At 39.8% G+C, this 25,399-nt stretch overlaps 1 protein-coding gene across 1 annotated transcript in view; it reads right to left on the bottom strand.

Moving 5' to 3' along the window:
- The window catches only part of triob (trio Rho guanine nucleotide exchange factor b), a 108,408-nt gene that overhangs the window by 15,377 nt on the left and 67,632 nt on the right, over nt 1-25,399 (bottom strand). Inside the window, 23 exon segments of the mRNA XM_079693474.1 lie at nt 6,306-6,558; nt 9,222-9,334; nt 9,586; nt 9,588-9,725; nt 10,995-11,096; nt 11,600-11,790; nt 12,138-12,249; nt 12,361-12,453; nt 12,566-12,655; nt 12,943-13,012; nt 13,180-13,289; nt 13,881-13,947; nt 14,684-14,799; nt 15,246-15,440; nt 15,809-15,931; nt 17,308-17,423; nt 17,603-17,717; nt 17,834-17,983; nt 18,064-18,156; nt 18,277-18,375; nt 19,308-19,427; nt 21,755-21,921; nt 23,127-23,322. Coding sequence (XP_079549600.1) covers nt 6,306-6,558; nt 9,222-9,334; nt 9,586; nt 9,588-9,725; nt 10,995-11,096; nt 11,600-11,790; nt 12,138-12,249; nt 12,361-12,453; nt 12,566-12,655; nt 12,943-13,012; nt 13,180-13,289; nt 13,881-13,947; nt 14,684-14,799; nt 15,246-15,440; nt 15,809-15,931; nt 17,308-17,423; nt 17,603-17,717; nt 17,834-17,983; nt 18,064-18,156; nt 18,277-18,375; nt 19,308-19,427; nt 21,755-21,921; nt 23,127-23,322 — 2,830 coding nt within the window.

Below are 25,399 nucleotides of genomic sequence, written 5' to 3'. Positions count from 1 at the left end.
AGGCTGCCCTGGAATGCTTTAGTCATGGATACAATCATGGAGCCTATTTCAGATAACCAAAAGTTCACTATTGTTGGTCTCCAAGGATTATTAAAACCTTCTTTTATGAGTTCTCTATTTGTTTCATAATTCATACTCCAAGTAAAAAATACAGATGCTGACAAGGTGTTTGAAGTATTAGGATCTTTGAGACCTGAACACTTTGGGTAAACAACGGTAAGTGACCCCTGAAGCCTCACAAATCGGTTATTTATATTGTAAACCCCTTTCGGCTATTTTATTTGAAGTGGCGGACAACAGTGACAACCCAGAGCAAACACCTGTGTACATAAGTCATCATTTCACACCTAGGTGAATATGTGTGCTTTTCAAAGGGAGTGAACCTGGGAGCCACACAGGAGTCAGGACTTCACACGTAGAGCAAACAGCGCGCTTCCTGGAGACACACCGGGGTCACAACCTAACATGTAGACATACCGTTAGCAAGTACGTCTGAGCTATTAGACCAAAGGCTGTTTAACTGACACCTTCAATGCACACATGTTCGGTGTCTGGTGTGAAACAATAACTTTATATCTTTCCAAATATTTCTTATATACACATCTATAAAGGTACAACTGAAATCAGTGCATCTGTGGTTGCTGTTGTAAGATCATTTAAATAATAATTTAAATTCTCAATGGTGTATTTTTAAGGAAATGGAATAAATGGGCTTGAATATGAAATGTAGCTTTGGTAATAATTTAACCATGACTAATGTTGTGCTAATGTGTTGTTCCATAAATAAGTAAAATATTCCACCTCGTGTCCTTTGTGTCATGAATAAAAATGATTACACCTTGACAGTTAGATAAGCTTCCGGGGCTATCTTTAGCTCTGGTAATGCCAAGGAGGTTGTGCTAACAGGGGTGTAAATGGGTGAAACATGGGGTCAGTGTCCTTGACACATTCCTCCTCAGTAGAAAATAACCCTACTGACACACTCAGACACACAAAAGGGCAGGACATTTGCCCTTTGCCCTGCAGAGTGTCTCCTCAGGAACAGCTGGTCAGGCTCTGACTCATGGGAAACAAACATGGGGGACACAAAGTTTGTTTGCAGGAGAGACACTACTGTAGCTAAGAGTTTGTCTTCCTCATGTAATCAGTGTTTTATTGTTGCTAACCATAAAGACACTGGATTTAAAGATGTAAAGCTCCACATACAATATTATATTGGCTGACCCTTCATGAAAGATGTGAACAGAGCAAATGTATGTGGAAAACCTTATTATTTGATTATGTATGTCTTCATTGTCATGCATTGTCTCTGTACACATCTACAGTAGCTATACCCTACATGTCTTATCTTTGTCATAGTCAACTTTTCAGAAAAGAAAATCTGACAAATAACACTCTTGTTTGCCTACAAGAGGAATTAAAAAGCGTTGTTATAGTTTATATCTGTTAATCTTTGCAAAAATGTGTATCTTATGAGAAACCTGACATCTCTGTCGCTACAATTGTTGACTTGAGGCATTTCATAGATAACCATCTATTCAACCATACAAAAGTAAGCCTTTAAACTAAACTTTTCAAGCCAAATCAGATTTGTATTCAACCTTCTAATATATGGTCCTCTCAGTTTAGCTCTGTGGGCTGAGAGTCCTGTGAAAAGACCCACCAAGAATCTTCCAGATGCTTCCCACTACAGCTTCAGATGTTTGCTAATCCATCTGCAAGCTACCGAGTGCAATCATTCAGTCAGTTCTTATTCACAACACTCCAAAGTTACATGCTAGATTTACGACTTGGTGTGTGTGTGCCTGTGTCTCAGAATAGGAGGGGAGGGGCTGCTGTACAACTGGAATGATCCCAAAAGTTTGCGCAGCTCCACAGAAGCATGCCTGGGATTCCAGAGGTGTCACAAGGGGAGCATTGTTGGTGTGGTCTCATCGTCCCCCGGAGAAGGGATACAAACACTCTGACACACAGAAACATCAGTCGCTTTGGTTGGAGAAGAGCTCTATGGGGCTGAGGTGCAGCGTTTGGGTAAGCTCCAGGGGGTTTGGCTAGATGATCTGTAGAAATGTTGACAATGCTGGAGAGGGCTTAGCACCATCAGCCATAGTTATGGAGGGCGTGGAGATGGGATGGGAAAGTTTAAAGACCATCAGCTATTATGGCAACATTTGTTTGATATATATTTAAATATTTTTTGAAGGCTTTGTCATATATTGTACACAACAGACAACTGTGAAAACACTAGACAGAAAACCGATTGGGAATGTGAGAAGCTCCTCATCTTACTTTTCTATTTGACCTCATTAATGTATTTTCTCCCTGGGGTCTACAAAACCCCCCTGCCCATCTGCACAGCACGCGCCTGACCTGGCGCACAGATGGGAACAAATAATCTTATCAATCTGATTTCAGCAGATTTAATATCTCGTCACATAACGGTGCATTCACCAAATTACTTTTGCTGCCATAATGCCTCAGCATAATCCACACTTGATTATTGAATGCCCTCTGCATTAAAACCCATTCGAAAATCACCAAAATAGAGCCATGGCATGACCATAACATGATGAACAAACAATAACAACAACAACAACAACAACAACAACAACAACAACAACAACAACACCAAACTGGTAGATGTATCTTTTTGGTAATTGTTGTGTCTTTCTTCACTATATAGAAGCAGCAAGTACAATTACATCTCCATGAAATAAGCAGCATTATGTAGACATGTTACAATCTACATACTGTATAAAATCCTGCCACAGAACTGAAAATCAGTATGGTGTTTTCTGAAATATTTAAACGAACTTCACTCTGATATAAGCAAGAAAACAGGAAAAGGACTTGTTTTCAACACATTATGCCATTACTCATGTGGTACACATGATGGAGGCACCTACCCAGGTCCAGCAGCCAGAACTTGCAGCGGTCAGAGTGTCCTCCCTGAGCTGAATCCATGGAGCAAAAAGGGTTTGGAAACACTAAAGACTCAATTCCACGGGCCATGTCAAATCCCAACCCTCTGGAATTCTGATTTGAGATCTTCCCTCATTGCATATCCACAGGTACGAAAACCTGACTTTCAATTCCTTTGCAAAAATTGTTTTGTTTATGACTTATAGTTCAAAGTAAAAAACAATTCTATGGGAACTGCGTAGCTTAATTTCCAAAGAGAAAGTGTGAAGGCCAGTGTGAGGAAAAATAAAAAGTCAAATGCAGCATAAGAGAGTAGGATGTTTTCTCCCTCTCTTTTGTATCTCCTTCCCTCCCTCTCCTGTGAGTGGGCTGCTGTGAGGATATTGGGCAAGCCTCCACTGTGCCTCTCTGTTCGGAGGGGATGTCTGTTAGCATGCAGCACATCTACCGTAATACTCTTTGTAGAAGCACCCACTCACTTTGTGTGGGCGGGTGCATATATTACAGGCATTTAGATACATGCAAGTTTTGCAGTATGCTTGGAACAAATATAGACTAGGTTGTGAAATCCAAGAGAAGTGAGAAACAAAATGTTTCTATAATTTAGAATCTCCACAGGGGTCTGAATAACTATTAGATACTGTATTCTCTACACAATATTCCTACATCTTTACTTTATGCGACAGTGTGCAGTCCAGAGTAGCTATGCAGACTAGATACACAAAGATCTACCTGTAACTGTGAGTGTGTGTTTGTGTGCGTGTGTTTTCCTGTGCTCTAAACACACTATATCCTGTAAGAACACACACACACTTGTTCGTGCACTGGCCTGCACTTACTCGCTGCTCCTGAGTCCTTTTAACGATAACACTGTCATTAAGTTTCTACCTTTGTATTTATTTCATTACGAGAAGCACTGAATGTCAACCTGCATGCTTCTGCAAATGGGGAAACTCCAGTAATAAGATGAAAAATATGACCAGTGTAAATGAAAGTGCTCTAAACTTGATTAACCAGGAATGTGTAGGTTTGCTCAGGTTACAGCTGCCAGCCAAACAACACAGGACTTGAATTAACATTTAAAATAAAAATGCATTGAACACTATAGATGTGAGCTACTGTTTTTTTCACACATCCTATAAAAAGAGCAGAAAACCAGCTGCCAACTTCACACTTTGCAGACTAATCCTACTGTATGTGAACCATTCAATTCTACTCTAAACAAACATTGGCCTCCAACAGTCAATTATTCCTGCTTGTGGGACACAGCAGGAAAAAGGGGGATTTCCCAGACAAAAATAATACCCTAAACCGTCACCCTACCACAACTTCGGACAAAGTGGGCTACATGGTTAGTCTGTAGACACAAAGGGCTGACAAAGTAGCAAAGACAGTTTTGTCATCCTGATTTTCAGGAACAGCCTTTTTTAACCACAGCATGCCCGATGTAGTGAGAAGCTCCTTTTCATCATTCCTACTGGCCACACAAACACACAGATTCAAACAGTGAGGGCTTGTTAGGCTCAACCAAGGCACCAAAGAAAGCCAGATAAAACAGGAGCCCCTGTAACGAAAACAGAGATGAAAGGCAGTGAAGCCACAGTAGAAAGTATATAATGAGTAATTGGAAAATTCAACCGTTCTTGTGCTGTATTGTTATTAAGGTCATTCTTAAGGTGTGAGTGTGGGTATGTACAAGCAAACTATCATTTTAAATTCATAACTTTCTCCTACTGACTACAAAGAAGCTGCCAGCAAAATATTGGTATTCTATATTACCATGGAAACAAGCGATACAGCTCTCACCCACTCTTGTAGATTACAAAGGCACACGCAGAATGACAGCAGCTCATCTCTCAAACGAACCAAGAGTCAAATGAGGGTCATGTCTGTTTATAGAGTCCTGTCCTCTTACTCACTTCTGTCAGCTATATGTATTCTTTGTTTTGCAGTATTGTGTACTGTATAAAATCTAGTATACTCATTATCTATTAATATATCTATTTAAAACGTAAGAGTGGACCCACTGCAATGCCTTAAATTGCCCAATAGCAGACATGAAATAAAAATATTAAGTTAATTAAACAGTAAGATGCCAAATGTCTTTACATCAAACCATGGTGGAATATGGACTAGTTCACATGAAGAAGAAAACAGTAACCTCAGAGAGGCAGATCTAACAAAAGTGCACAAGAATATGGAACATGATAGCAGCAGGTCTGACATTAGACACACCTACTGGATAAAGGAAGCATGACCAGTGCAACAATACTGATCAGTCACCTGAGCCAGCTACGGGGCCTTTGGCAGAGGACATGAACTGAATACATGCTCACATAGTTTGCAGGAATAATGTTGACTCTTATGTAAGGGATAATGTGCAGCGACGCGGTCATTATGGGGAAAAGAACACCGACAGGCTGATCAGGAGCCCGACGCGAAGTTTGCTTTTCGTAATGAAAAGCAAACTGCATGCAGTTTACTTTTCAGACCAACTGTATACAGTTAAATCGAACGGACTTCTTTGTGCAGATGTGAGCGTCCTTAAGAACGGTCAATAAGTTCTTGACAGCGGTCTGTCTTTTCTGGATTAACAACGTGTCACGTGTTCTGAATTGACCAATCAGAATCGACTATTCAACTAAGCCATGTAATAAAAGGGTATAAAAGTATGGGATCTAGTTACAAGACACAGCCATCATAATCAAACTTGCACTGCAAGGAAACACTGTTATAATAAATCAAACCATTTTTGTATACTAAGAACTACAATCTTTAACCCTGTATCCATAATGTCAAATAAACATTTTGTCCTCCTAATTTTTGGAGCCCAAGACTTGTGAATTAATAATGTGTGTGCCACTTTTCTAACAAAAATCACACATACACATACAGGAAACAACCTTGGGGTCCACGTTATTGACTCATCTTAATAAGACCCTTTGGGCACAACAACAGATGCAGAATCTGGTTGTGTAATATTTCCTCTGTGTTACCATGGAGGGAAATGCCGCTGCGTCATAAGGCTCTCTGACAGTAACACGATCTGTGGATATCAACATTGCTGGAAATTCAAAGGTGAAATTCATTTTTAAGATAATTAAAAGAGAGCTGCGCTTTAAGTGGGGTTTTCACAGTTGCATAGCAACACTCAAAAATACATGTACGTGCATCCCCAGCACTTTGGTGAGAAGTGAAGGAGCTGCAGGTCACCAATGAGGTGTTTGCAAATACGATGATTGTGACAAGCAGCTGTTGGGTGGGATATAGAGATTCTGCAGTCCACCAAGCTAAGAATAGCTTTTGTTAATGTTCTGATGTTCCTAAATGTCCCTTAATATGACAATAATGCCGGTGTTGGTATGAAAACAATGTCATCCTACCTTTGTGGTTGAAGAGCCCCTCCATCTCCATGGAGGACCTGGAGTGAGCGATGCAGAGCATGGCGCAGGGCACGATGCCCTCCTGGGCCGGAGAGCGGTCTGTGGTCCGCACCAGGACCCAGTCCGGCTTGTCGTGGAGACGCTCCAGAACCTCCACAGTCTGGCCTTGCCGCACCGTCAGCTCCCCGCTGCCACCTCCACTGCTGGCCAGAAAGTCATGGATCACCATCGTCAACTCACAGCCACCGGAAAGCTGAAATGGAAGAAAATATTTATTTGAAAACCTATGAATGATTACCTGTTAACAGATACTGGTATTTGATCATTCTACCGTTCACGTTTGCAGAAAGCATGAATGCAGTTAGTACTTCAACTTAATCATAGAGTCCAGATAATAGCCCCACCACTGTCATTCAGAAAGAACACTTACACGACACCACTCAAATTAATGAATGGACTCTGAGAACACAAAGTACATATTCCCACACTACCTCCTCTGATCACAGCACAGGTACTTCAGCAGCACCTTAAAGTCAAAATGTGAATGCACTGATGATTGATGACTCACTCTAGCACAAAACATCACTCTGAACATCTGACTCCACTCATCTAGGAATCATTTAAGTCTCTGTGAATTGGTGGCGTTTATAAACAGAGGTGAAACCAGGTGGAATTAGTCACATGCTCACTGGTATTTATGTTGAACACGAGACTGCAAATGAAATAAATGTACAAATATGAATTACAAAATAATATATACCGTACTATCTTTTTTTGTCTGTGAAAGAGTTCAAATCAATTGCCTGAGCATTTTAATTTAATGTGTTTTTTGTTACATTCTCTAAGAACAAGTGACATTTAAGAATATTTTGAGCATTTATATCAAATATTAACTAATAGCAGATGAGGAAAGTGTGCCAAGTATCTTGTTTCCTTTATAACCAAAGTAGATAACATTTATCATTTCAAAGATGTTCACTTTGTTTAAGCCACATCATTGTTATTTTTTTGTTAAATTAAAGCAAAGCACATTATTTGCAACATACCCTTTGATAGTGTGGCAAAGCCAGAGAGCTTAGGAGTTGGGAAACGGGATGTGAGATCCTGTCCTCCAGCCTCTGCATTGTTTTCCACTCCCGCATTGCAAGATAAATCCAAGATAAATCCAAAATAAAAAAACCCTACAGCAGTCTGATTTTTAGAGAAAACACCTATAAATCTCCTAAATCAAAATCTGCAATTGCCTACTAAGCACAAGCTGGAAAATTATTTAATTGATTAAACATTTTATGGAATATTTCCCCTGGGAAAACAGCCCCAGATAATTACAATCCTGATCCATGAGAGCCTCCCCAGGCTAGAAGAAAAGTTGCTGTCCTCCACCGTTACGGCCAACAGCACTCCTCTGTGGGTTCTTACAATCAGACTATTGAAGCTTAAATGATTCCCTGCTGTGTGTCTCTTCCCCGGAGCGGAGCAGTTAATCCATCCGTGTCTTTAAACAAGTCTTGTCACAATTAAGCTCACTAATGTCCATTGATAAATAAAAAAACACTCTGTGAAATGTGGAGAAAAAAAACATTGCCTGAGTTTTTCTATGTTTAAAGCAAAGTGTGAGATCGATAGCTGTGAGGACTTCAAACTGTGCTCTCCTGTCTGGCATACAGACGAGCATCCTCTGTGAAGGGAGCGTGGGAGGCTGAAGCTGCTGACACACAAGTCACTCACTAAAGCAGAGACACACACACACACACACACACACACACACTAGCACAAACACACCACTGTCACCGTCTCTTGAATGAGAGGTCCCACAGAGAGACCTCACATAGAGAGAGATAGAGAGAAGCATTCAAACAGCGAGATAGAGATGCAAAATGTATACTTGCATGTGTGATCTGTGTTTTAAATGATAGAGCTTGTGAGTATACGGAGATAACTCTCAATATTTAATTAGTGTGTAATAGTTTTTACTGAAGTGGCTAAACACACACATGAACACAAACACAGTGCTCACCTCCTCAACCTTTGGTGTCATGAACCAACCCCAGAGCTAGCTTAAGGCTAACAGTTTACTTAACAGTGACAGTGAACACAGTATTAACAGTAGAACTGTATTAGGAAGAGCTGGGGAAAGTCCAATTCAAGTGTGAAAGTTAAGACCACATGTAAGAGTCCACCGCTACAGTTTATAATTAATATGACATAAAAGCATAAATATAATGTGTTTATCTATGAGTTCTGGTATGTGGATGTGTGTTGGCTTTATAGTTGCTCATACTGAGCGTAGGAGGACATGCCTTCTGTGGTGCTATTACCAGATATAACCACAGCCGACTCTACATGTTCACAGCAAAGAGATTCTCTCTTTCGCGCACACACACACACACACACACACACACACACACACACACACACACACACACACACACACACACACACACACACACACACACACACACACACACACACACACACACACACACACACACACACACACACACACACACACACACACACACACACACACACACACACACACACACACACACACACTTCAAACTGTCAGATGGACGGTTTGTTCCCCCTAACACAATCCAACATCATCACAGGAAACAACTCGAGGAGAGTTGCATGTATGTAACGAGGTTGCAGCTTTGGATGTGTGATGGCATGATATTGACCAATGAGAGAGTAGATACATTTTGACTGAGAGAACTCAATAGTCTGTTGCATGTTAAAGATAAGGGGGAACATATGAAAAACAAAAACGATGTGCTGCCCAGTACATTTTGGGGATAAAGAATAGTGTGAGTGTGTGTGTGTGTGTGTGTGTGTGTGTGTGTGTGTGTGTGTGTGTGTGTGTGTGTGTGTGTGTGTGTGTGTGTGTGTGTGTGTGTGCGTGTGTGATCGTACCTTATCACTGTCCAGGGTATTCTGGGATGTTCGTGAAGCGATTGAGATGGTATCCGGTTGGCTGCTTGCGTCTCCCTGGCTGTCCAGATCCTCCATCCCTGAAGGAAATATTACTGTCATTATATTATTATAACATAATCCTTATGATTTATCGATACATTAGAGCCGGGATTCTAAGATCTGCTTTGCTCTGTAGTGTCACTTTTATTTATTTGCATTTAATGGTTAACTCAAGTAATATTGTTAAAAATGGTATTGATGTATTTTTTTGTATTATGTTTTGCATAGACAAATGCCTTTTCCAAAATATACTTTTTTGAAGGCAACATAAATGACATCAGAGAGTGATGCACTTTCAGCTTACCGTCTGCCTTTGTGTTTAGCTGTGGTGGCTTTAGGGATGTGGATGGGCTCCTTCAGAGCTCCGCGCAGGTGCACCGTTCTCTCCTGGATGACCTCCCGGATGTGTTTGATCCAGTCCTGCTTGTTCTCAATACTTGAAGACTGAGACACAACACACAATTGGGTATCATCATAACTTGATTTATATAACATTCCTCGGAAAGCTTTTTTAATGGTTCTTTAGAATCTTCTAACGTATGGAGTAATACAAGGGAATATCAAAAATACCTTTCACGGATATGTCAACAAAATGAAACAGGGAATTGTTTTTGATTTTCTGATTATGTTTTGGAAATGTATGCCAATTATAATGTAACATTTGCAGATTCACAAACACAAATAAGAACCATCTTCATGTTATAACTGGGAAAGTTAAATGGTGATATCAGTATGTTTAAAATGTATACCCTATTCACCTGAAGGGTCTCACTGTTAATTGCTAACCCATGACGCAGAATCAGATTTAATTAAGCAATTATACAGCCCTGTCTGAGCGCTTTGATCCTTGCAACCTCATGATTGAGTCACACATCCATATTCAGACACAATGTGAAATGATGACGAGAATGATAAGTGTCTCCATAACTCCACTTAGGGCTCCACAGAGAGACGCCGCCTCCTGTTAATTGACGTCACTGAGCCAATGCAACAGTGCATTTAGCATATGAAGCTTATCTGTGTCTTATCTTCCTCCTTCCCTTAGCAACTAGCAGCACCATGGCTGCAGTGGCACCGTGTTGTATAAGACACAGATTCAAAAGGAAGTTATGTAATTAGACAGAAAACTGTAAAGCACACATTCACACATCGTAACACATACACTGGGATCCACACATTTGACTCGTTCTCTCTGTCAGTCTCAAAACAAAACACTCCTGAACACCCTGCATAAAATATTGCTTCTGACTCACAATGTGAGAGCTACCAAGTTGTTTGTGAGTTTGGATTATGACCCATCAACTGCTATGCTAATGTTTCTGAGTGATGGGTGAATAAGTAGCAGAAAGTAACACTCCACCCCCGTACAGGGAGTGAACTTTCTTGGCTGAAAAGAGGGGACTATGTAGGATTCAGTGGAGGTGGTCCACAGACACGGGTGACTTTTCTTCTTTATGTGTGCACAACAAAAGTTACCTTTAGAGGAATCTTATTGATGGTCTATTTTACACTTAGTACATTCCCGGAGGGGAAGTAAAGCTTCTCATGAGGGGACAAAATATTTGGTTCTCAGTCTTTAATTGATAATTTGTTACAGATACTGTTGTAAAATACTTCAAATGATACAAAGATGTTTCTTAAAATTTATATTATGAAATAATATATTATGCACTGACCAATGACCCCTTATTTTCCCAATTAAAATGAACATACCTTGAGGACGATCTTGTTGTCTGAGGTCGGGGTTCTGCCCACCCACAGGGCAAACTTACAAGGATCTCCCTCCACATGTTCTGTCACCCCAAGCTCTGATGTCTGAGGGATAGAATAAACATGTCAGCAGACTCCCATTGAATCTTTTTTTTTAAAAACGTGTAACCAAAATAAGAACTGTGTCATTGAGGTCTTCCTGCTAACCCATCCCGCCCAAAAATCAAAAATCAATTCTAAATCAAACCAAGTCTTAAGACACTTTTTAGCTAGATTCAGTCTTAATTAGATCAAGGTTGAATTTATTTGTCGACGTTTATTTTGTATCAATCATCAAATCTACCAGATGATGAGTCTGATAACATTAGAAACACAAGCTTCAACAGACAGAAAGGACCGTGCCGGTGCAGCTATTAAAACTGGTGTAAACTATCACCATGAGATGAGTTTGTGGTTTTATCATTATGTTTGATACATCCATAGCTTCCTAGCATTATCCATAGATTGCCCGAGTTAGGTTCAAAATACATCTGAGTTAATTTATTTTCTGTCCAAATTGGTAGGGGATGGAGAAATGATAAAGTGTGATCAAACAGTAGATTACTTACAAAGAGCTTGCTCTTATACAGGTACTTGCTGCGCCCGTTGGAGTCTTTGACTTCTTTGCTGAAGACCAGAGACATCTCAAAGAGGAAGAGGTGTCGGTCTCGACCCTTCCTGATCAGAGTCTTGGGATCCCATACCTGGAAGGAATCCTGAAGTATCAACTCTCCCTGGGAGTCGATGTTCCCATCAAACCCTGAAGTAGTGAAGACAGGGGAAGAAAATGCCATTGAGTGGTGTGAGCATGCATGTACAGTATGTACAGACATGTTTGTGGGTGGCAAATGGAAGCAAGGTGAATGAAGTCACTGCTGACTCACAGCTGATTAATTTGTGCAAAATATGAGTGAAGTGGTGACATTCACAAAAGTGAAATAGTTCAATTAATAGGAAACAACTGTCACTCGGAACACACTCAGAATACAAAATAATTGAGTTCCATAAATAGCAGATGGATGTGTGTGTGTGTGTGTGTGTGTGTGTGTGTGTGTGTGTGTGTGTGTGTGTGTGTGTGTGTGTGTGTGTGTGTGTCTGTATACCTACCATCCAGCATAGAAAGGTGCATGGCATCATTGGCTCTCTTTGGGACACTGAGCATGACTTCAAGACCGTCCTTTATCTCCCCTTTACCCTCCTCACAGCATGTCAACAACTCCTACATGAAGACAACAACCAGAGGCACACACACAGAGTGAGATTCAAATGAAGTAGTAAAGAACATATTTGTGATTGTGTTAAGGGATTTTGTTCCTACAGCATGCAGTACCTTGAGAAGCAGCTGGTATTTAGTGATTCTCTGGACAGGTTTGATCAAGTAGGAGGAGATGGAGTTGGCCAACCGATGCCTTTGCTGGATTTCCTGCAAATCAAAAGGGGAAATAAACACATTCATTACTCAAAACAACAACTGATTAATCCTAAATCTAAAGTTACATTTGATCATACATGAAGCAGTTTTGGTAGTGACTTACATCAAAGTAAGGTCCAGCATGTTCCAGGATGAGCTGAGTGGAGTCGGGCTTGTTCTTACAGTAGTTCACATACATCTGGAACTTATCAGCCTGAGCAGGGGAAAAACACCAGTACTTTAGTCACAGGATATCAAAATATTCGGATGCAAGATAAACACGTGGGTGTAATATCCCATACTGTAGGTCCAGTCTAGTGTACATTTTTGTATAAAGAGATTACTTAGGAAACATTTATACTAGAGGAGGAAGCTGCTCTAGTGTAGTGTATATGTTCTGGGTATTTATTATATAAATCAAAAGAAGGATGGTACAACTTGTAAATGTTGATGAATAAAAGGTATATTAACAAGTCAAGTAACAACTTGTAGATCTCATACCCAAGTCACAAAACAATGGCCGACATCCTCTGGAAGCTGCTCATATTTCTCCAACTCCTTCAGGAAGATACTGTACAGAGACAGAGAGAGGAACAATGAAAAGCCGAGTAACTGATGTGGTAAATCTACTTATCCTGTAAAAAGAGCAACTTAAAATGTGTATTTTACAATACATTGTCATATAATACATGTCAATGGTAAAGAATACAGAATGGAGCATAAGACTGCTCTACTGACTTGTGATGAAACTCGTAGAGGTCCTGCATGTTTCCAAAGATGATGTGTTCCTTGTTAACAATACCAGGAGGAATCTCCTCCACTCCGCTGGTCATCTCCCACAGGTACGTCTGTACACACACACACACACACACACACACACACACACACACACACACACACACACACACACACACACACACACACACACACACACACACACACACACACACACACACACACACACACACACACACACACACACACACACACACACACACACACACACACACACACACACACACACACACACACACACACACACACACACACACACACACTAAAAACCTAGACATGTATTTGTACCAACTACTCTGACAAGATCAAAGATATTCATTTTAATTTGACAGAGAGAAGAACAACCTTTTTGCATTAAACACATTTATTCCATTGTCTTATTTGGAAGAACCCCACTGAAATATCTAAAGAAAATGTTTAATTAGCTGAAAGAGGAAAGTAAAAGAAATTAAAAGAAAAGATTCATGCAATAAGAACCAAGGGAACAAATAAAAGCTATATACAATTGTTTAAAGACCACAGTGGGATGATTTAGATGACTTAGTCAAATTACTATAAGTGTGAAACACTGATAAGTGAAAACACTTTAACATTCTCTTAAGGTGAATGCTGATGTACGTGTCTGTGTTCACTACAATACTTACATCCATACACTCCCGTAGGTCTCTGACGTAAGTTTTCTCTGTTTGAATCAGCTCAGCCATTATAAATCTGAAAGGACATGCAAAGGGGAAACACTGATGAACAACGGGCAGGGGCTGTACATACTGTAACTAAACACAAGTCAAACCTGTTGTAAAGACTAGTGTCTGGGGGAACAAATAGTATAAGCATTTGAAGTGTTGAAGGTTCACTCTGCTTTACTGTTTCTACATTCTTTTGTAAACTACTGTGGTAGTGCTATAGCTATATGCAGATGCATAGTAAATAGACTTCAATGGACTTTCCCCGAGCTCTGCCTCGTACATTTCTGCTGTAATAGGGCTCACATATGGCTTGTGAACATATGGACTGTAATATACAGGCTGTTCACACTCCCTGATGTTTGAATTACCTCCAAAAAACATTTTAAACTAATGACTAAAGATATTATATACAAAGTCAGGCACACTTGTGATAAATACTCATGAGGCTCCTCTTACGCGCAACATATGTTCCATCTCCATTTGATTTAATTTGAACATTTCATCATCACTGTGCTGTGCTCATTTGATTCATTTGCATGAACTGATAATTCCTTATTATCATCAAACAATTTGAAATGAAAGCCAAGCCACAGCTCTACAATACAATTAAACTGAAAAATAATATGTCTTTCTATGTATTCAGGAATTCACTGAATTATTCATTGATGCATTTTTCCAGGCATGTGATAGAAAATCTGTGATGCTTAACACCCGGTGGCAATCAGTCGAGAATGTGCCAGAGAAATGTCTGCTGCACTCACTCTTTCCTTCGCGCTGACTTCCGCTTCTCCTCGTTGAGTTCATGGGCGGCATCCCTCAGCTTGACCTCTAACCCTGGGGCACTGGCTGGGATAATGTCCAGTTGCAGACCTTTACTCTGAAAAGGACACAGTGGCTTTTATGTTCTGCACAACAGGCATGGAAGCCATTCACCAGTCAACACTCCAATGTGTGATGCTTTTGCTTCCTCTTCGCACCAGTTCATTAAATTGAACTGCTGGGAGATGAAATGTAAATAGGGACAGCAGTTGAAATTCAACAGTCTCAAATAACCATCTGAATTTGACCACCTGGTGCAAGGGCCTACTCTTGAAAATACAGAACAATAAAATCCAGGGGTAGTTTGTATGATTAAATGAATCACATTAAATATGATTTTTTTACTATAACCTCTTCCAGACATGGAGAGAATCAACAGCTGTGTCTCTGTATGCTTCAATTACAGAGAATAATCTCAAGGTTTAGGATTTGGTATATGAATAAGTTTGTCAAATCACTGATATCTCTTTTCTTTTTTAATTTGTATCAACGGTGTGAACTCACAGCTTTGTTGGAGTCGGAAGAAATGCCGAGCGCCGTTTCCAGGCAGGTTCGATATTTGTCCATGCGGAGAGAAAAGTCCCTGTAGCGCTTGTCCACTGAGGACACCCATTTCTTTATCTCCAGAGCATGGGCGTGGCCCTTGTCACAAAACCCATCCGCCAGCTGGATCAACAGCTTTACCCGCTCTTTGGTTTGCTGTGAATAGAGAGACATTTAGGGAGGGGACAGAGAGAGAAGAGAGGTGGCCGCAGAGAGCCAGAGCCAGTGGAGGAAAGGTAGATAAGAGAGAGAGAGAGAGAGAGAGAGAGAGAGAGAGTTGGGAATTAGTGTGTTGCTCGATGGACACAATAGCTTGTTCTCTAACACAATAACAGTGACACTGCAACGAGGGAAGGGGACAATACACTGCCCTGGAAATGGGCCTCACAAAAGAGCGCAGGATGGGGCAAACACACACAACGAGCAGAGCAACGGGCACACAATACACACGTAAAGTCTCTACTATTTCAACCTTTTTTAACACTATAATAGATCAACATATAAACATAAATGAACTCACGTACCTTTGCTGTGATCTGGAAGTCTTCATGCTCTTTAAGCAGCTCCTGTGTGTGGTGAATGCTGGAGCCGGTGGATGTGTGTGTGGACAGGTAAAACTCCCCGGTGTCATGGATCCACTCCAGGGCCTGAGGACAAAACCAATAACGAATGAGTTCATTAACACTGCAGGGATTTTAGTTACACAATGGTACTTCCCTATTAACTTTTCAAATCCCAAGACCCACGACAGGTTACCTTTAATTACTTCAATACAATGAAAGCCAATAGGCAGTTTAACACACTCGTCATTATCCTCTTCATCCTCTCAAATCTAGTGGGACATTCATTTACATTTGAACTGATCCCTACTTGATATGCCTTTTTTCACTGTACAGTTTACCTTATGGTAATTCAGGATTAGAACGTGTAAAAGCCACCATTGTGTAATATCATACAGGAAATATATTTAGAACAATATGCTAAACATTTTAAATGTGTTTATAAATGTGTAGCATTCAGTTTCCAAAGGTTCTACTGAAAGCATTTTCTATTTATGTATATATACAGTAAGCATGTATAAAGTAAACACATAGGTATAGTATATACCTGGGCCTGCAGGCTCTGACCAGCAGTGGCAGAACTGGTCCAGTCAAACTGTGAGACCAGAAAGCATTTTTTTTCCCCTGGGGATAAAACCTGGATCCCCCTAGAATAGCAATGTCCTAGAAACATCCATGATGTCATCTGATTTGATTGGCTTAGCGCATTGCTGTGTGCCTGTGCTTTGCTATCCACACACCACAAGAGGGAGCAAAGGGTCTGCATTTAAACAGCCTTACACATAGTACACTAGGGCATAATTAAAAGCCAAGTGCCACAGATGCTGTGGCTTTTCGAGAATAATAGAGTTTCCAGCAGTCAACGTCACATTTAAGTAAAAACTCAGCTCAGTCTGTGGTGTGTGATGAGATACTGGCTGCAAGTGAAAACTCTCATTTCCAAAATCTGTCCTTTTCACAGGTCCTTGTATCTTTGAACCATTGCTGTTGGTAGACTTTTCTTTACTGAGAACTATTGAGTGTTTTTGTGATTTTACCTATGATCCTAGATAAGATATCCTATTCTTCTAAAACATTTTACAATGAAAATACCAGTAGACGATATGTTCAGTATTGCCCAAGGGGGGAGACAAAAAGAGTAGTTTGGGAGTTATCTTTGGGAATGCTGTGTAATAAACCTGGTGTTTAAATGTACTGGGCCACATAATGATAGGCGTCTCTTAGACCGTCATTGTTGCAAAGTGTTTGCCAGCCTACATTACTTCCAGCATATTTTAAATGTATCATTACTTAGAAAAACAGACCGCTTGGTTTAAAAAGAGAATAAAATCAAGATGGAAGTTGCAGCTGTATGAAATGTCAATTTGCAGACTTAAGTTTCAGAACCGTACCCGATCACCTAAGCCTAATTTGTGCCTACTCTGTTTGTACATACAGTGAAGTACACTATCACAATAACCCACCTGCTTGGCGCTGCGTTCAAACACCACATATTGCTGGCACTGGTCCAGCCTGCGCTTCCTCATGGTCCAGAAGTGGAGCACTCTGTTCTCTCTCTGCAGCAACTCATTCAAGATGTCTGATGAAAAAACACAAAATACTTTTATTGAATAGTTTTTCATGTACGTCAGCATTATAAAGGGGCACCTGCATTCATAATCCTGTGAATAAATAAAGGACATCTGGATGGAAAAAGTTGAATAAGCAGATAACTTGATAAAATGTTTTGAATGATAGAAGCAAAAAGCTACTACTTACTCTTAACCTGAGTCTCCGGAGCTTTTACGTGGGACAACATGCCGGGCATGTTGACACTGTTTCTGTGCAGATACTTCAAGAAGACATCAGCATTGCGTCTGGCTAATGTGCAGGCCTGTGAGTGAGCAGTATGAGAACAAATCTAACTTGTAATTAGTCAATAGCAATAACCTTCTAACTAATACAATATTGATGGCATTTCTTTAATATAAATTTAAATGACTTTTTCACCTTGAGGAAGGCCTCTTTCTGTTCCAGGTGTTTACTGATCATGGGAGTGACATGGTCTGACTCGCAGTTAGGGCCGAGTTTATCTGCGCCGCCACACCAGTCTTCTTCTCTCTTATACTCCTGCTCCAGGCTTTCTAACACACTGCACACCTGAAACACAGATCAAACAGTACATGAAACCACCTTCGACTTCACAAGACTTGGATGCAACCTCTGAAACGGAAGATTACCTGCTCAGAGGTCTTGTAGAAAGCCACAGACGCATTCACCAGCTTCAGCCGGTCCTCCATTTTCAGCATGAGCTGCTGCCAGTGGTCTGCCACCTTCAAATCGTACAAAACAAATCAGTTTACCACCTGCAGCCTTAAAATAGCAACCACACTGCATTTTTCCCGTTTTCAAATGTTCTTTCAGAGATGTATACAATTGCAAGCGAGCATTACCTTTTCTGCACAGTCTCTGATCATATCCATGTCGTAGTGATTTGCCTGGAGCATGGCCTCAGCCTTCTGCTGCACCTGCAGTGCACTCTGATGGGTTTTCTGCATAAGAGGGAGTCAAAAAAACAACAATGAAATTCAAGTTATATGAATCACTATGCCACAATGATTACTTTAAAAATACAACCCTGGCTCATTGTTGTACCCTGTAGGGCTGTTTGGAAGCAACAGAGGACAGGCTACAAAAATAAAAGCTGCACATGATTAAAGCTATGACATAACAATTGTCCTGGGGTGAGCAGTCTGCAGAGGAAATGAGATAAATAGGGACAGTATCTGGTATTTCTGTGGCATAGCGGGTAGACTGAGATAGCACTAAAGGAAAGGAAAAGATAAGGAGATAAAGGAAGAATGAAGGGCTTCCTGTCCCATTTAGGAATGTTAGGAGCACCTGCTGTGTACTGTCAATGAGGACCTTCCAATATCACTTGCTCTTTTCTCACCACACGGGACCCGTTTCAGTTTTTGTATGTGAGCTCTGAAGAAGTAGGTCAGGTAAAGACCCGCATTAATATGAGCCAGGCTTGACAGAGTTCAAAGGAAATCCACCCTGAATAATCAGTAGTAAAGATAGAAACGAAATAAAGGCGATAGGTAAGCAGAATAAGGGGAAAAAAGGATGTAGAGATATTACATATTTATAATTCCATTTCATGTGTGATGAGAAGGGGAAGCAGTGGAGCGCATATGAACCTGAGAAGAGTTTTAGAAAGGCAAAAGGTTGAAGGATGAAGGGCAACAATGCAGAGGAGATGCAGCAGTGGGTTAATATGAGGAATAGAGGACACAGAGATGAACCAAGAGAAATACGATGAAAAGGAAGTTGAGGAAAATAGGGTCATAGGTATGAAGAACAGAAGGTCACTGAAAGGAGGAATCCCATGGACAACGACTTGATGCTTTTAAATGATTTATTAATAGAATCTGAAATGAGATCTAGAAGAAAAAACGATTTATACGTTTTGTCATTTTACCTCAATTGCATGTTGGAATTGTTCATGTTCCTTCTGCAGCTGTTCAGCTTCCTGTAACGAACTGGCTGTGATCAGACCAGCATTCAGCATGGACTCTCCATTTCGGATCCAACCCAGCACCTAAAACACACAACACAAAGACTTTGGTTATTATTTACTCTTTTTGAACTGTGTTATTTGAACTAAATGCTATGAAAAATGCAATAATCACTTCAAAAAAGGTACAAGCTGTCTTTTTGGGAAATGTGTCAATCTTCTATGTTCTCATTTGATCTTCCCTTTTCAGCTCTATGACGCTCCTTCCCCATATTTTTATTTTTCCTCATTTAATTTTCTTTTCATACAATTCTCCATTGGGTCTCTAACTCAGACACGTCTGCATTCCCTTGCATCCTCAATCTTTTCCTGACGTTCTTTGAACTTCACCTTGGGCATGTTTCCCTACCTACTGACTCAATCTATTACATAGTCATTTTTCCCCTTTGTACGTAATATATAGTGTTAAAATACACTCGGCCATACGCACATTATCCAGTTTTTCCCCTGTAGTTTTGCTGGCTGTAGTTGTAGCCAAAGGGCATTGTTAAAATGACACTTCTCTTTTCTCTGTGACTCAGCCAGCACACCTGCTGCGTGGGTGAGAGGCAGAACTACAACAGAAGCTTCGCTGTAAAAGCGATGACGAAACACAACTCTGACACTTGTTTTGCAGCAACTTTAGCAAAGCCTATGTTTCCATTGCACTTGTCATGACCTGAGGCAAGACAGGTATGAGTGTTAACTGCTGAAAATCAGAGGAGCGGTATGTACACATGACATAATGCTTGAACAAACAGCAGCAACATCAGAAATAATGAGTACATACCTGTATCTGACTCATGAGTTTGGTATGCCATACCCAGTCAACAAAATATATTCCAATTTCATTATACCACTACAACCGACTTCACTCTACTCTACTTGGAGAGATTTTTATCCTGGTTGCTCTTTCGTCAATCTCTATTCTTAAACCGTGTAATGTTTTAAATGCAAACGAAAAGCAGTTCTCACAAGTAACAGTATCTTGGTTTGGGAAATGTTAAGCCAAAGAAAAGGAAACACTATAGCAACTGCAGTGCATTAGTAATCTCTGGTCAGGATTTAAAGGCCATGACATTTATAAATAAATCAGGAGGCTACAATTACCAGATTATGGTTGTGTCCAACTTTAGTCTAACAGAGTTATTTCCCAGATTGTATTGCATGGGAGAGTAAGGCAGAGGCATTTGAGCTTTATTGTACAATGAAATCTGAACAGTTCATGTGACAAGTTGGAAATTAGTTAATGATATGTCTCAAAGTGGTTTAAGCATATTTAAAATACAAATATCATAATACAAAAAACAGAAGCCACCGGTTTAGACAATTCTGATTTGTAAATCCCCATTTGCTCAACAGATATGGATATATTTCTGTGCCAGTCCATTGCTGCATACACTGCCTCTCTGTGGGTAGATGAGTCAAAATAACACCAGCATCATACTGGCACCACACTATCATCTTTCTGTCAGGTCTGTTCATTATATATACAACAGCAGTGCATCTTGTGATATGTTTAATTGCACTTTCTCTTCAACTATTCAATACTCTAGTGAAGGTTGAGAACTAAAGCCTGTTGTTTTTTGGCAGAATTACTAGGAGAACATGCCTGGGTATGATAAATTGGCTCTCTGTTTGTTTTTGTTTTCCATCGAAACATCAGCATGCTACATTGCAAACTCACATTTTCCTGCCGTGCTTGTATTCAGCTACTGAAATTGAAAGAGAATCAGTAGTTGCTATTCACTAATACAATAACAAATTCCATCTATTTCACTCCCAGTCAAGTCAGATACTCTATATGTCTCTCCTTTCCAATTTCCACCTGCTCTTCTCTCTTTAAACCTTGGCTGAACATCCAACCAAACTATATCGCTCAGACTATTCGCCAAGGTCAGGTAGCTACACAGAGAGACAGAAAAAAAAGAAAGAAGATGGAGAACGATTGTTGACACGGGATGAGTCATCCAACCATGGTCATGTACAGACAGAACATGCTGTTGCCTTTTAGCACCCTACTCTGCTGTAACCTCATGGTACGCTGTAGCAATAAATTGTCAGAAGGGCTTTCAACATGTGAGTTTGACCTCAGAATATAAATAGCCCCAGGTATGTTTAGTTCTGAAACACACCACATGTGGGCATTCATGTGTGAGCTATTTTTACTTCCAACATTTGTTAATCATTCATAAAATAGGCTTTAAGTATATGGTTCAGCTGTTTGAAAACCAGACGTTGTGAGTTTAATACAGGGATTATCTCTCATAAGTAAAAAGAGTGCTTTTGAAATCACACATGCACCCCCCAATCACAGGCTGTGTCATTGTGTATCCTTGATAAACTATCTTGTCCTTCTCTCAAGTACGTACCTGTTTCACTTCAGCCTGCAGATGCCTTAATTGGACACACTGCTCCAGATGTCTCCTGTGCTGCTCTGCTGCCAAGTCCAGCTCCTGCTGCTTCTCGTGGAGAAACTCCAGCAGGCCCTGGACCCTTGTGGCCATGTCCACATCCCTGTCGCACAACAGCTCCACACCTGCAAACAACAGACACTTTTTTGTTACCAAGATCAAGTCCTTTTATGTCCTTTCGTTAAATAGTTCATTTCATTTCAATCTTTATTTCGAACAGATTAAAAAAATAACAAATAACAAATAACAAATGTGAAAAAACAGCATACCGTATTGTTAAAATACAGTATTTATCCACATAAAAAGTCTTCATATTAATAATAATAATAATAAAAAATCATATGTGTCCGAAAGGGAGTAGGAGGAAGCAAATGCTTATTAATTCCCACCCCTTACTTGATCAATGATTGTCCTTTAAATCATTATGCAAGTTATTCCTACTTACATTTACATTTATACATACATATCAAATAATTTCTCATCTTCAATCACCTCTCTTCATTCTCATAGTTTTCCAAGAAAGTGTTTCTGTGCATCCTTTTAAACTGAATTATGCTTGTGCTTTGTTTTAACTCCTGCTCCAAAACATTCCATAAAATCACCCCACAGATTGTTATACTCATGCTTCTCAGAGTTGTTCTGACCTTGAGTTGTTTAAAATGTAGATTTCCTCTCAAAGGAGGAGTCATTATATTATCAGATCAACAGGAATCTAGCAGTTTTGCACACATATCTGTCATAAGATGTATCCATACTGTATACTCTATGTGGAATTAAAATAATTTCATGATAGTTCCTTTATAGAATAGCATAGCTGGATTGCTATAGATTATACATTCTGAGATTTACTCATAGGTGGCATAGAGAGCTTACTTTTTTTTTTACAACATAAAGCCATGCAGACTGCGAAAGCTGCTCTTGTGAAAGCTGACTAAACAATGTGTGAAAGCCATTTCAGCACAAATCTTTCACAGCAAATTTAGCACAGGCATAATCTGTACTCGCATTAAAGTCCTGCATTGTGTGAGCTGCACGACTTGCTCTGATAAATTATTATTATCCTGAGGCAAGCCACAGAGGAAGGTCTACTGCAATTACAGTAGCAATTTAGCTAGCTGTAGCAGTGTAGATGTCTTACTGCTGAAGAGGATCTTTGCATAACGTCAGTGAGATCTACACTTCTACACCCTTATACTTTCTGACATAGATGGTTTGGCCAAACATCTTGTATCTGTGCACCTGAATGTGTGGCTGATTTATCTCAACATGATGCGAGTTCTGGACCCTGCACATGTCTGCGGTGCTTTACTGTTTCTTGTCCAGCACTCACCAGATGCCTGTACTTCTGTGACATACTGCAGAAGCTCCTGACCCTGGTGCTTGACGTCAAAGGTGAGGTTGTTCATAGTTAGCGCTTTGTCTGCATGATGCTGTAGCCTCTGCTCGGCCAGTGGTAGGTCCTCTGTGTCAAATTCACTCAGCTGCTGGGATAGTTCCTCGTTCCATGATTCCAGGTCTGAGATGATCTGAGAGGGGGGAAGAGAATGACAGAGTAAGGAAGGTTACATTATAAGTAGTAGGACAAAAAACATGAATATTAAAAATGAAGGGAGACAATAATTGTATTAAATAATGTATGAAAAAGGTCCTTGCTTAATATATAAGCTAAGAAGGTTTCATGCAGCAAATATTGCATAGCTATGACAAAAACACCTTTAAAAACATTCACCAGCAGAAATATTCAAAGGAGCTGTAAAGCACAGCATGAGCCATGTATTCATCCATTCAATTGTATGATTAAAATAATTTTTGAATACCAAGTCAGTACGTTTAATCGCTGTTACCTGACACCCTGGGCTGAGTGCCATAATAACAGATAACATATTACCCTGGTGATGCATGGCTGCTAAAGCAGATGTCCTGAGATGTCAGTGCTTGTCTCTGACTGCCCACGCAGACTGAATCACGATACCAGGGGCACCTTGATCCTGGCACCACCCAGCTCTGTCTGTCAATGTTTTTATTTCTTTTTAAACTGACTTAGTAGGTCTAGTCTACACTGCATTTCAAAATGCACCCAACTTTTGCTCCGGGGTATTTGGAGTTAACTATGACAAAATTGCCATAATGTGGCAGAGGCTTTATTTGCATCTTAAGAAAGAATCAGGTATTTATGCAAGACTTTTACTAAAGATACCTTTTAAATACAATTTAAGTTTGTATATTGTCCATAGCTATATTTTGTAGTTGTCCTGTAAATGTATATAATACATGCTTTTGGTTGTTTGATGAACTAAAAGCTGTCCCAGCTGTGGGCTGTTGAGAACTCCCTTTTACTGGAAGGTATATTGTGTAACGTCCACAAGAAGTGTTGGAATAGACTGAACCCCTGGCTTTTATTTGTGTACCAGTTCTGGTGAGATGATATCTAAATGTCCTAATTTATCCTTTTAGGTTGACATTTACAGTACTTTGGCATAACATGATTTACGAAAGACACAACTGATCAGATTTCAACATTCATGCTCTCAGTTACTTCAGTGATATAAGCCAACATTTCTTATGGTTTGTATCCAGTGTCCGTCCAACATTCAGCTGTTTTTAACCTTATAAACTAATTTGGCAGAGTGCATTAATTTAAATGAGATGTTTGGCAGCTGTCCTATTTAGTTTAGACACTTAAGAAGATAAAAGTCCAGTGTGTTTCATTGTGGTACAGTAAGAACAAAAATAGGGAAATACTGATAAACATAGTCCGAGAGAGGAAAAGAGAGACAGAAGAGTGTTGTCTGAGATCTGATAAAAAAGCAATCGTTAAGTAAAAAGATTCATAGCAAGAAGGATAGCATAATCGTCTCAGGTCAAGCTATTTTTTACATTTGCTATTTCTCAAGTACTTTACCCAGCCAGAATTAACAGAACACCAACCGTGCTACTGTTCAGAGATTTAATGTATAGTGCAGCAGCAGAACTGTATATTGAATGTAAAACTTTGCAAAGTATGTCGCTTTGTTCTAGCATTCACATTTTACTGCAGACTAAGTGTATCTATTATGTTGTTGTCACTTGCAAATACAAAGAATAGCTGACAACTAAGAGTTAAGTGTTAGGAAAAATGAAATGCAACAGATAGTTCTGCAATAAATAAGAGCATAACATAGTTTTAAACTAAAGAACTGTTTCTTATCATTTCTCTCTTAACCTTGGTTCCTTTGAGTATAATGAACTGTGCTTCTCTCTAATTGTCAAGTACAATCGGCATAGGGTTTACCTTCAAACTCCAGCTGTCAATAGGTTTCTGTTTCACGAAGAACAATTATTATTTTGGATCCTTAAACTTATCTCATACACAAACTAATCTATCCGAAAAAAGCCTTAAGGAATAAGATGTGATTGTAAGTGTTTCTATACTTTAATAATCTTATACAAAAAGGCAAACCTATTTTGCAATAGAGACCCCTACTTTGTTCAGGTAGGAAAGTGTGCTTTACTGATGACCATGTACTCCAAGAATTTGGATTAAAAAATAATTCCCCTGATAAAATGCCTCCTCTACATAGAAACACAACTTTCTTGGCTAGCATAAGAGTTATCTTATTTAAG

Source organism: Notothenia rossii (assembly GCF_949606895.1).
Source record: "Notothenia rossii genome assembly, chromosome: 7".
NCBI classification, from domain to species: domain Eukaryota; kingdom Metazoa; phylum Chordata; class Actinopteri; order Perciformes; family Nototheniidae; genus Notothenia; species Notothenia rossii.
Note: the sequence above shows the minus strand (reverse complement) of the source record. Positions and strands in the feature narration are given on the sequence as shown.